This window comes from Polypterus senegalus, chromosome 1 (genome assembly GCF_016835505.1).
Source record: "Polypterus senegalus isolate Bchr_013 chromosome 1, ASM1683550v1, whole genome shotgun sequence".
In the NCBI taxonomy this organism is placed as follows: Eukaryota; Metazoa; Chordata; class Cladistia; order Polypteriformes; family Polypteridae; genus Polypterus; species Polypterus senegalus.
Window position 1 is genome coordinate 123,397,512 of NC_053154.1, and position 13,928 is coordinate 123,411,439.

Consider the following 13,928-nt stretch of genomic DNA (forward strand, 5'->3'; position numbering starts at 1 on the left):
TCAGAAAATCCATTTCTGATGTCAGAGATGAACAACAAGTTATCTATATCTGGCATCTAAACTGAGAAATAAATTCCTATCCTTACTGGACTGTTTTGACTTGACACAACATGTTGATTTTCCTACCCACTCTGGTGGTCATATATTGGATCTGATCTGCACTTCTGGACTATCTGTTGCCAACATTTACAGCACTGATTTGGGACTTTCTGACCATAAAGCAGTATTTTTCACTGTTTCTCTGCCTTTCGCTCCTCTTACCTGTAAACAACAAATTTCTTACAGAAACCTTAAAAATATCTGTCCCTCTATCCTTTCTGGATCCATTTCTGATCTTTTACTGACTGCACCCATTCCGTCAACACTAGATAGTCTTGTTGACCACTAAAACTCAGCACTTCATTCAGCATTAGATACAACAGCTCCTTTAAAACATAAGGAGGTTTCCTTTAAACGTTCAGCTCCTTGGTATAACTCAGAATTGCGATCTATGAAAGCAGCTGGCTGACGCCTTGCGAGAATGTCACGTAAGTCTGGCCTCACCGTGCTCATACAGGCATTCTCTGACCACCAAAGAGCTTACAGAGAAGCATTAACTGCTGCTAAGAACACCCACTATGGCAGAATAATAGAAAGTGGCCACGATAACCCAAGGGTTTTGTTTTCTGTAGTTAATAAACTACTTGAACCTGCATCTGGCCCAACTACCTCTTCTACTGAAGTCTGTGAGGATTTCCTCCACTTTTTCCATAACAAAATTAAAGATCTAAATAATTCAACTAACATAAATACATCATCTGTTTATATCTCTCCCTGTTTCCCACTCCATCCAGCTCCTTCTCTAAGTTCTCACCAGTCACATCTGCTTTTGTTAATGACCTGCTTTGTAAGATGAGACCAACTACTTGTGTACTGGACCCAATCCCCAGCACACTACTTAAATCCTGTTTTCATGCCATAATCCCGACTGTTACAACAATAATAAACTCATCTCTTGCCACTGGCTGTGTGACGCTCACTTTTAAAATCGCTTCTGTAACCCCAATGTTAAAAAAGTCTTGGTCTGATGCTGACAATATTAACAATTTCCAGCCTATTTCCCACTTACCTTTCCTGTCAAAAGCTCTTGAGCATATTGTAGCCTCCCAGCTCACCAATTACTTAACCACTAATAATTTGATGGAACCCTTTCAGTCTGGTTTTAGGGCGCGGCACAGCTGTGAAACTGCTCTGCTATGGGTAACCAATGATTTGCTTATGGCAGCAGACTCCGGACAAACCAGCATATTAATTCTGTTAGACCTCAGTGCAGCATTTGACACTGTCAGACATGACATTCTACTGTCCAGAATGGAGAACATGCTGGGTATCTCTGGCACTGCCCTCCACTGGTCCAAGTCCTATCTGACTGATAGGCAAGAGTTTGTTAGTCTTGGCAACAGCAGATCCAGCTTGTCGCCAGTCACACAAGGAGTTCCTCAGGGCTCTGTCCTTGGCCCTCTTCTCTTCTGTATTTATATGCTTTCCCTTGGCCATATTATTCGTAGCTTTAGACTGGGCTATCATTTTTTTGCAGACGATACTCAACTCTACTGCAATGTTAAAAGTGGAACTTCATCAGAGCTTTCTCAGCTCACAACCTGCCTTAGTGAAATTAAAACCTGGAGTGAGTGAGTGAGTGAGTGCGTGCGTGCGTGCTTTGCCTTTAATTAGTGTAGATTATATATAAAAAAAGTCTATGTATGTGTATGTGTATGTATGTATGTTCCAGCATCACTTCTGAACAGCTGGAGTGATTTTCATGAAACTTGGTACACATGTTTCTCATTGGTCGACTGAAAATGAAACCCTAACCCACCCCCTTTCTGGGTAGGATGAGGGTGGGGGAGATTTTACAGTCATGTATGCATGTTATTATCCAGTTGACCACGAGAGGGCGAACTGGAGGTGACTGCCAGCATTCTTTATGTTTGAGCACCACCGCGTCCCTGTTACTTTTGAAATTAAATAGAGTTGGCCTGTTCTGAGCGTCAACTGGATGATAACATACATACAAGACTGCAAGACAACCACATTAGTGAGTCTTCATTGTTTGTTTATTTTTATTTTTAAAGTTGTGTTTTTTTAATTATATTTTTCTCAAAAGATTAAAAAAAAAAAACACTTTATTTTCCTCCCAGGCAACGCTGGGTATTTCAGCTATGTTAGCTAGTTTTGAAATATTTCCAGAAATGCTTTGTCACATGATAAAGACTACAGTGCTGAAATACTGTGTCTCTAATCTTATCTTTTTACATTTCAGGAAGGAATAACCTTTACATTATCTTAAAATAACTTCAAATTAAATGAACAGGATGTTCTCTTGAGATGTGCTTGACCTATCATGCAGTGCATATTTGTTTTTACCCAGAAATGGGCATATTTGCTGATACTTGGCTTGCAATAGCAAATTCCCCTCTCTAAAACAGAAAATAACTTAAATTGCTTTTAAACTTCAAATGAATAGGCTTCCTTACTCTATGCTGTAGACTTTTTATACAATGGGATAAAAGGTTAACCATTGAAAACAACTGAGAGCAGCAACCTGATCAGTAACTTTTTATCTTGCATTGAGAGTTTTGGATACCAGCAGCACACTGATGTTCCTACTCATTGTAAAGGACATATCTTGGACCTGATTTGCTGCTCTGGTGTTGTTCCTTTTGATCTTACAGCAGATGAACTCACTATAACCGACCACTTTCTCCTCTCATTCAACGCTAAACTTACCTTTTCTGTTCCTAAGCTTCCACGTCTCATAGCCTTTCGTAACATTAAGAATATCAACTTCAATTTGCTGTCTTCTAGAATTGATTCGCAAATGGACTTTTATAATTTGTCCTCTCCCATAGAACTGGTCTCATATTATGACACTTGTCTTAATGGTATTCTTAATTCTCTGGCTCCGCTAAAAACCAGATCTGTTTCATTTTCCTTTTCTGCCCCCTGGTTTATGCCTGAACTTCGGCTTCTGAAAGCTAAAGGCAGGCAACTTGAAAGGTTGTTTAAAAAAAACAGACTCTTTGTCCACAAAGAGATGTATAAAAATCATCTACTCTATTACAAGGATTGTATAGCTCAAACCAAATGTAATTATTACACTCAGTTAACTACTAGTAATACAGGCAACACCAGGTCTTTGTTTTCTTTACTTAATAATGTTACACAACCTCAAGACTCTTTACCATCTCACCTTTACTCAACTGCCTTCTGTAATTCTCTTATGTCTTTTTTCAATGAGAAAATCCAAAAGATACATCAGCACCTTGGTCCAGATCCTTTCTGTATTTCTTCTGAACTACACTCACCTATTCACTCTTTCTCTTCTTTCCAGCTTCCCACTTCCTCTGAAATCTCAGATCTCATCTGCAAATCCAAGTCATCTACTTGTCAGCTGGACCCCCTGCCTACAGTTTTGGTTAAAGCCTGCCTCCCTCTCTAGTCCCTCTTATTTCTGCCATCATTCACTCTTCTCTTACTACTGGTATTATTCCCTCATCTTTCAAAACTGCTGCTATAACCCCAATATTAAAAAAACCTGGTTGTGATCCTACTAATTTCAATAATTTTCGCCCCATTTCTAACTTGCCCTTTATCTCCAAAATTCTTGAAAAAATAGTAGCTATCCAACTTCACACCCACTTGTCTCACAATAATCTATATGAGAAGTTCCAGTCTGGTTTTCGCCCCCTTCATAGTACAGAAACAGCACTTGTTAAAATTACTAATGACCTCCTTATGGCTGCTGATTCTGGTCTAATCACTATTCTCATCCTTCTTGATCTGAGTGCGGCCTTTGATACTATTTGTCATACCACTCTCCTTAATAGATTATCTTTGATTGGCATTACTCACACTCCACTTGATTGGTTTAGGTCTTACCTTTCAGGCCGCACTCAGTTCATAAAGCTTAAAACTTTCACATCCCAACCCACTGCTGTTACTTCTGGTGTGCCCCAAGGCTCTGTCCTGGGGCCTCTTCTTTATTATTTACCTTCTTCCCCTTGGCAATATTTTTCGCAAATATAACATTAATTTTCACTGTTATGCTGATGACACCCAGCTCTACCTTGCTGGTAAACCCACCTCCTCTTTTCCACCACCCTCACTTATTGACTGCATTTCTGAAATTAAATCCTGGTTCTCTTCAAATTTTCTTAAATTAAACAGTGATAAAACTGAGGTTCTCCTCATTGGTTCAAAATCATCATTATCCAAAACCAATAATCTTTCTTTTATTATTGATAACTCTGTTGTTTCCCCATCATCTCAGGTCAAGAGTCTGAGTGTCATCCTTGACAGTACTCTATCTTTCCAATGTCACATTAATAACATCACCCGGGGCCTCATGTATAACGCCGTGCGTAGAACTCGCACTATAACATGGCGTAAGCACAAAAGCCGAAATGTGCTTGCGCACAGAAAAATCCAGATGCAGGAATCTGTGCGCATCTAACTTCCACGCTCTTCCGCTACATAAATCCCGATCAGCGTGAAAACTAACGCCGGCACGCGATTATGTAACGCCCCAAATCCTCCCAGAATTACGCCTATTTGAATATGCAAATCAATATAAATCGCCCTTAAGCGCAGCCTTCTGTGAAAAGACAATGGGAAAAGCACGGGGAAAATATAAGAATTTCAGCGAATACCAAGTGGAGGCAAAGGAAAAACATACTATTTGTTCAAATAAACCATGGTATAATCAACAAAATGAAGTTGATCAAGTGACATAGCGTGTTGGAGAAACTTGAAAGCTCACATTCACAAAATCGCACAGTGCCGGAAATAAAAAAAGAAGTCACATATCAAAGTTGCCGTGAAAAGAAGAGTTGTAAGCCCACTGTCTGAGTGTCATATGAAAGTTTATTAGGGTACAGAGAAAAAGGCACACGGTGGGGAAAAAGCACGAAATGTCAACTTCAATCTCGACATTTCCACTTTAATCACGTAGTTTATTTTGTCATTTAGTAGAACATTATAAACTTCATCTTAAAATCGTTTAATTAACCAGTTTCTCAAATCACATTGTAATTAAAGTAGCACGTTAAATGCTTTGTTTTGTATTTGATCTTCTAATGTATGTGCTCTATGTGTGTGAATCACTACTTGCTTCTTAAACTGGCTCTCTTCCTCCAACTGGACACAGAGTCCATTACATTGTGATATTACAGCTCTCTGAATAACTAAAATACTGAGATGTATACGTGATGTCATTTTCATGATGATAGGAGTTAAAGCACGTTATTAAACATGGGTTTCACTTCATGAAATAATTTATTGTCAAATTTGTTGCTGCTTTTAGCTGTGTTGTTATTTTCTCTTTCTGTTTTATATTCAATATATATTGGCGTAGCCGCCACTGCAGTCAGTGCTTTTCTTTCCCCAAGTAACCGATCGCCATACAATCAGCTCTGTAATAGACGTTAAGCCATCTGTAAGCTTAGCCGATTCTTCAAAACGCTTAAAGAACATTGAAATATCTTCGTAGTACATGTTTAATTATTCTATCCTTCACGACACTCCCAGTGAAGAATATAGATTATTTAAATGAAGTTAAAGTTTTATGTGTATAATTTAACAAACATATTTTGCTGCATTTCACCTTAAAATGATATCGTCATCATATGTAAATACGCGCTTTATAAAGTGGCCCAGGTTGTGAGATATTATAACTGTAGTGCAAGTTTACAGTGGGGTGATTGTACTTATAAGTACAAACCGTTCTACAAGGAGCAATTGATTGAGTGCATTTAAAGTTCTTGGGATTAAACTGTTTCTGAACCGCGAGGTCCGTACAGGAAAGGCTTTGAAACGTTTTGCCGTGGCTGAGACAGCGTGTGCTTAATACTGTATACCGATAATTCTCTTCCGATCAGCTGCTGCTGTGATTCACACTCAGATACAGTGATATAAATACTCCGAGTCGTGCAGTGAGAGTAATATGGAAAAAGATGATCAGCTGTGGCAACTCCTAACGGGAGGAGCTGAAAGAAGAAGAAGAAGAAGGTGCAGTGAGAGTAACAACACTAAAGCAGTTATGGTATTTGGAATACTATGGCTGTTCCCTGAACCATTATATTGTTACAAGTTAATTACAATCAGATGCATTACACTAATAAACAATATGCGGTTAGTTTCTGTGTATTTATAAAGCTGCGTCATGAAAATAATGAGTAATCACACAAGAACAGTACCATTGCTTTGACGCTGGGTGCCGCCAGTTTGCAAAACCGAGCGGAGAACTTTGTCGACAAGGCATGAGGTACCGTGGAAAAGTGCGTGGCTTTACGCCAAGTGTAGGTTTTATACATCGCGATTTGAACGTGGAAAAGTTCTTACGCAACATTTCTGTGCGTACGCACCGTTTATACATGAGGCCCCCGGTCTGCTTACTTCCACTTACGTAATATTAATCACATTCGTCCCTCCCTCACTCCTCATACTACTGCCATTCTTGTTCATAGTCTTGTCACTTCTCGGCTGGACTACTGCAATTCACTCCTCTTTGGTCTCCCTAATAAATCTCTTCACAAGCTTCAGTTAGTCCAGAATTCTGCAGCACGTAGCACTGGGATCCCATCTTTTCACCATATTACTCCGGTCTTGCAGCAGCTTCATTGGCTCCCGATCAAGTTTCGTATTGATTTTAAGATTCTGCTACTAACTTTTAAGGCCATCCATAACCTCGCACCTCCATATCTGTCTGACCTTCTACATGTTGCCATTCCATCCCATAACCTTAGATCCTCTTCCTCCACCCATCTGACCGTTCCTCCCGCCCGTCTAACCATCATGGGGAGCAGAGCTTTCAGCCGTTCTGCTCCCAAGCACTGGAACTCATTACCTGCGGATCTCCGAAATATCAAATCATATTCATCTTTCAAATGTTAACTTAAAACACATTTGTTTAAAATGGCTTTTTCTTCTTCCTCCTAATTATAGTGGTTTTGTTTGGTTCTAATTTTTAGATTTTCTGATGTTTTAAGTTGTTTATAATTGTGTTATTTATTTATTTATTTATTTATTGTTTGTTTGGTGTCCTTGAGTTCTCTGAAAGGCGCCTTGTATAAATAAAATGTATTATTATTAATTTTACAGAGCAGCAGTGCAACTGTTTTGATGTGCTAGTGGGCAACAGATCTACGTTTAAATGTTTTGTAACTCAGTAGGCAGTGATATATTTTATACCTTTTCTTATTAGTTTCTAATAAAAATAATGCTTTAAATTTGTAAATAAAAAAATGCTTTCTTAAGATATACTGTTCCTGTAGTTTTGGGAAAAATCTACTGTTTGAAAGATTACCCTTGCCTTTTGGAAATGTGCTTATTTGAATTCTGCATGAGCATGTTGCCTTAGAAAGTAGAAATTGGTTAGTACTATGACTGAACATGCAATTAAATACACCCACAACTATGATCATTTTGTAAATGGAGGCACTAAGACACAAATTTATTTATTGACTGATTGAAACTCACATTAACACATTTGAAAATGTATGGCTACGATAAAACACAGCAGAACTACTTAAATTCATACTGTATGTCAATGTAAATGACAACAACCAAGCATAGCATGTTGTGTTGTAGTCACTGTTGTGTCTATCTTTCATTTGTTTATAATCTCAAAATATTGTAATGTCTTTTTCCCCAAATACAGCAATTATTTACTGATGAACATGGCCGACTCCTTGCTCTTATGTTTCCACAGTTCTACTGTGCTTTTTTCTATTTATCAGGAATGGACTGCATGACTTTTCATTGAATTTATGTTTTTATTTTCTTAAGATTTTTTTACATCATTGTGTATCCCAAATAAATTTGTTTTAATTTTATTCACCATTCTGCAAAAAAATGTATTGTTATGTTAAGAAAGACTCTGCATTTTTGGTTCCTAGATTGTTTGGTTATTTTAGATAGCTGTCCAAATTCAGGCAGTGTGGTGCAGTGGTTAATCTTTGGACTTCAAACCCTGAGATTGGGGGTTCAAATCTTACAAAACTGACACTGTGTGGCAATGAGTAAGTCACTTCACCTGCTAGTGCTCCAATTGGAAAAACACAAAAAGTGCGACCAAATGTATCTCAAATGTGGCATGTCACCTTATAAAGACATCAGCACAGTTAATAATGACAATGATTGGGTTCAGATGTTGTTGGGACTACTTTAATGTAGATTAGAAATGCACTCCCTTTAGTCACATTTTGCAAGAGTTCAAAATTCTGACTTATGTGTCTTAATGACTTAAATGATTTATATGCCTTAAACTGTAAGTGAAAGTGCTTTACTGTGTGTATATGTGTACCACCTCTGGCTATTAAATTACTGATCGCATACACGTTCCCCAGCAATGCAAGAATAAAATGCTTGACTTATGTGCAGGTTTATGTGCTGCACATAAGTCAAACATTCAAAATCTGAATAGCAAGTATTTCACAATCTACTTGCTCGGTTCATTATCCAATGTTATACATTATGTTGATGCAAAGTTTGCTAAACAGTACTGTCACAGTAATTCCCAATGTGCATTCTAACACAGATGTGCTTTACACATTTTCTTAATTTGCATAGTTAAGCAATTTTAAGGTAAATTAACAGCAGTATGTTCCAATTTTTATCAGTTACTGTCACTTGTTAACCAAGGCATTTCTTTTACCAAAAATGCACAAGTCTTAATTTTGACAAAATTGTATTAATGTATGCTGCTTGTGTTCAGTATCATTTGTTTGTTCTTAATATTATTCTGATATGTTTTTAGATAATTAATCAGCATAATTTAACCTGCAAATTACTGAAAAATATATATACAGGGTATCCCAAAAGTGTGTGGAAAAAATACCTGGTGATAGTGATCACTGAAAATACTGACTAAGCAGCTGATGCTTTCTGTTCACATATTTATAGATGAATGAAATTTATGTTGCTTCCTAATAGATTAGCATATGCCGCTCATACTGTTAATACGGTGCGTAATTGTACTACAGTATGCCCACACACTGATATACTGTACCTTCCTATATGCCGTGATTAGCATATATAACTTTTTATTAAATGTGTCATGCCCAAGTCACTATAATGTGTTGAGCACTGATGCCAATGAAACCCCCTACTGCATATTACTACTGTATCATTGAAATCTGAGTTAATTAAAAAAAAAAACATTTTGTCACATTTATGTTGGAATGCAAGGTTACAACAATTGTAGCACATCTTGCTATAAACCTCCTGACATTTAATGTATTGGGCCATTTCACAAGGTCACTCTTTTAATCGATCGATTGCAGCCTTATTTGAATTGTGTGAAAGCTTCACTAATCTCTGTGCAAATGGGCTTTTGAGGTATGACACCCAATAGCACAGATGTAATCTTCATGTGAATATTACTGAAAACAATTTATGATTCACACAAGTTTCACGTGTCAGTGAAGGTACTGTTCTAAAATTAAGAATGTGATTTAAAAGATGGAGGCACCATGTTTAATTATGACCATTGCTCTAAGTGCTTCTTTTACTTTAGTAAGGCCATGTCCTTTATTTTTATTTGTTATTAATCTATGCAAATTTCAGTTGTTACAAATGCTCTTAACAAATGTTTTGGTTTTTAAATATTTTTCATTGTGCACACATTTTTGAGACCCCCTGTATACAGTGAAATATATATATATAGATAGATAGATAGATATCAAAATTAAGTACAGTATAAATGATGTGTCTGATATTACATATACTCTGTATGTGTTTCATTAACTGAAATATGCAGTGCGAGTCAAAATGATGTTAACATTTGAATAGCGGAAACAATTTATTCACAAAACATACTTCATATGTGCAGGATGATTTACAGGAATGTTCAACACATTTACCATATGTGGCACATAAACTGTCCACAAAAAATGTATATAAGTATATACATGGCAGTACCATTAGTATTAACATAATTTTGACTCACCCTGCATATGTCATTAAGAAAAAGAGCAAGTTTAAAAAGCAGCATTCTATTGATGTTATATTTATACTTTTTTAACACAGCCTTTTCGTTTTGTCTTTGTTACTGTGCTTCATTATAGTAGAAAACTGACTAGGAAACTCCGTCAGGTAAACTAAAGCTCACTAAGGTCGCCTCATTCTGAACATCTCCAGCCAATATTGCATCATATCTCTGATGTAATAAAACAAATTCCCCCTTCCCCTGAGAAATGCTCCGCAATATTGTCACATTAAGTCATATCCCACAGACCTGCTGTTCTAAAATTCTTGTTTACCTGCACTACCTCCATGGTTGACTCCCTTCACAGTTGTAATGGGTGGTTGCATTCCATTTGTCTTTGTGCTGGGTTGATCCTTCTTTTCATAACTAACATATAGTAGCATTAAAGTACATCTGAATCTGACTGGATTTTGTTCTTTTTAATAGGAAGTCAGTCGGCTGCCATTTCAAGTAATATATGCCAAGGAGAACGGATGAGGTCTGCTTCTGTTGATCTCTTAATTGAAACTTCCTCAAAACACTTTAAAGAAGAGCAAGACTTGAATAAATGCTATGGAGATGTAGCTCAAAAGTCACCAACACACCCAGTCTTTGAAAATGACCAACCTTCATACCTTGAAATGGAAAGAGTTGCCGAGAAGCAACATGCTATAACCTCACAGCAAAACAAAACACAGGGAATCGATGGTTTTCCTTCAGAACATGTGGTTGCCAGTGTTTATTCTGTCAATGAACATCAGACCACCAAATGCTTAGAATATGTAACTGAAAAAAGCACACCCTTCCTTTGTCCATCTACGTTTATTGGTAAGCCACTGTCTTCCATTTCTGAATCTGATGTGCCCCCAACTATATACCAGGAAGAATCAGAATATCTTACATCCTCAAGCACAATTCATGACAGTGTGATATCCCGACTTATAGATGCCGTTTCTTCAGACAATGAAACTGATGTAGGAAATTCTATCTCTGCACTAATTGATCAGCTTGACACCACAGATGACAAGACAGTCTTTACTGCTGCGTCTGTTACACATGAAATGAATAAATATGGCAGGAGATTTTCTTCAGATACTTCCAACCTGAAGATGAACTCACTCCAAAAACATTCTTCAGCTAAAAGACAAACAGCAAACTCTTTCACAAGCCACCTAGCTAACACTGAATTGTTTTCAACACCAGAAACATCTGAGCTGTCTCTTTACACAATTCTCAATGAAGAGGTTATTTCACCTGTTTACAACCGCCGAGACATTGTGAGAAGATGTATGGAAAAGAATTCTGAGGATAACACTCCTGTGGGAAGCTCTTATGCTTCCCCAGTAAAGTTATTAAGTTCAGAATCATATAAAATGTGTGATAAAATTATGGGTCCACAAGAAATATACAGCTCAGATAGTAATATTACTTTGTCCAATTTCCTTATGTCTCCTGACTCTTTTGATAGCAGTTTAATGGAGATTGAGGTTAATGTTGATGATGACAGTGGTGATCATCTTAGCAGCCTATCCTCAAAATTATTGGAGGACCTTACATTTTTCCCCAAAGAGATGCAAAGTAATACCATAAAGCACAATTGTCTTCAGCCTCAGCCTGAAAGAAATGCCACATATAATCTTAGACAGCAGTCACTAAAAAATGCCAGGACTTGGAATTCTAACAGTTGTTATAAGGAATATCAGTCCCATGTGGATAACAGAGCACAGCCAAGCAACTCACATGGAGACAGCTATGAGAAATCTGCCATTTCTGGAACTCTGAATGCATCTCAGTGTAGGTATAGTAGCTGTCCCTCCCCTGAAAACATCATATCTCAAAAGAATGTTTTAAGTCATTGCAGGTACCAGTCATCTACAAATAAGACAAATTGCAACAGTGGCTTATATTATGACTACCACAAGGCTGCAAACAAAGATGACTTCAGAAACAGTCCCGTCTTTAACAGTGGTCACCAGGAGTCCACAGTTATCAAACCATCAAATATTTCAAACTTATCTCATTGCCAAGGTTATAATGCATGCAATCAAAATAGTGAGACCTTGAGCAGTCCTCAGTTTCTTAAATGTACTGCTCCAAATACACGCCATAAAGGGCTTGACTTTTCAAAGACCAAGACTGATCTTTTGCATGCCCAGCTTGATCCATTGGGTTCACCTTCTAACAGTTTTAGGCGTTCAAGTCCATGCAAATCCAAGAGCCTTGGAGATCTAACATCAGAGGACATATCATGTAACTTTGAGAGCAAATACAAGTATATCAGTAAGAGTTTTGTCACTCCTTCTATGGGTGACAGAAGGAAAATTAACACTCTCTCTGACAAGACACCATCGGTTGATCCTTTCACAGAGCAGCTACGTAAACTTGTTTCCTTTGAACATGAAGATTCCTGTTTGGCTCCAACAAATAACTGGAGCAAGGATGAAGAAGACTTGCCTAGCATCCTGTCTCGAAAACTGTCTTCCAGAAGCCAAAGTAGAGTGCGCCACATTGCCAGCCGATCAAGAGAAAAACAAGAAGCCAATAAGCAAAAACTTCTGTGCAACTATGACAATAGTGGAGTAGTTTTGCGGAATAAACCCCTGTCTCAGCATCTTGCAGTGAACAGGCATTCCACTGGCTCTTACATTGCTGGATACCTTAATCACATTAATGGGACAGAACTAGAGGATCGAGGCCTGCCTGAAGGAGCTTGCACATCATTGAACAATGGCTGTAGGGATTCATTTTATACTGATGTCTCAGTGTTGCAAAAGAATTGTGAACCCCCATCTGAGCCTGAAATTTACTTTCTGCTCAGACTGTAAATGAAGTATATATTGTACATACAAAATTACAGGACATTCACATAGATATATTTTACATTTTTCTTTTATCAACAGTTTACTACTTACAGTACACAGATTCTTTTCAAGATGTTGATTTTCATAGAAATCTTAGTCTTCCTTATAATTATGGTGTTTAGTGATATTGTACTGTAAATAGCTGGCTTGCTTTAAGATTCTAATTTATACAAAGATATGTGACAACTTAGCTAGGGGAATAATGCATGTAGCGTTCAATTATGACAATACCTGTACATGTAATGCATGACTATGCACCTTTTTAAAACATTTCGTTCTGTACAAAAGAGTCACTGCAGTATTGCATTGGATGCAATAAAGGTTTGCTCTCAGTTTCTAAAAAACAACTCTTGACTAAGTCAGTCCTTAAGTATTATGATTTTAAACTGTGGCTTTATTCTTTTTTCACTACTTGCAAGGTATTCTGTGAAACAGTAACAACTGGGGCAAGACAAACCTTGAATTTGAAATTGATTTTGATTCAGTGTGTTTTGAAATCTAGAATTTTGGGCCATCTTTCTGTCCATTTCAGTCCATTGTTTTTAACCCTGCAGTGAGAATACATCTAACATACTGTAACCGCAAACACCAGAATATGTGATGAGTAAAACAAGTCCTGCAAAACTGAGTAGAGTTTTGCAAACAAATTGTATTTCTTGACCAGTAAAATTTGTGCTATTAGCATATCTCACCTGCAACCTCTTTCTTTAGGTGCAAACAGAAGAACATTTTTATTCTGTATCTCATGGAGCAGAACTTTGGGGTTTTATGCCCAGGTAGAGAGCATTTACTTGAAAGCATTTTGGAGATGCTTGTCTGCTGCTAAAATCCATTGGCCTGGGTGCATGGCTACTGACGAGTCTTCAAAAGGATCAGTTTATGGAGTTGGAGAACATGAGTGTCACTGTTGTTATCTCTGATCCCCAAATGAGCTGTGTGAGAAGGAACCAGTAGCGTGAATGTGCTGGCTGGCAGTGTGCAAAGCAGGTGAAAGCACATGGAGCCACATAGAAGGAGCTGTGAAAGATCAGGGAGGTACCAGCAGTATTGGAGGGAGGCCT

General features: G+C 37.7%; 1 protein-coding gene across 6 annotated transcripts in view; it reads left to right on the forward strand.

Moving 5' to 3' along the window:
- The window catches only part of plch1 (phospholipase C, eta 1), a 362,819-nt gene extending 349,374 nt beyond the window's left edge, over positions 1-13,445 (forward strand). For 4 of the 6 annotated variants that reach the window (XM_039757329.1, XM_039757356.1, XM_039757337.1 and 1 more), the window contains one exon: positions 10,454-13,445. In XM_039757329.1, coding sequence (XP_039613263.1) covers positions 10,454-12,831 — 2,378 coding nt within the window. In that variant the 3' untranslated portion in view covers positions 12,832-13,445. Of the gene's footprint in view, positions 1-10,106; positions 10,135-10,453 lie in introns of all 6 variants that reach the window. The other 2 variants (XM_039757367.1, XM_039757373.1) reach the window with 2 other exon arrangements.
- Positions 13,446-13,928: the final 483 nt, after the last annotated feature.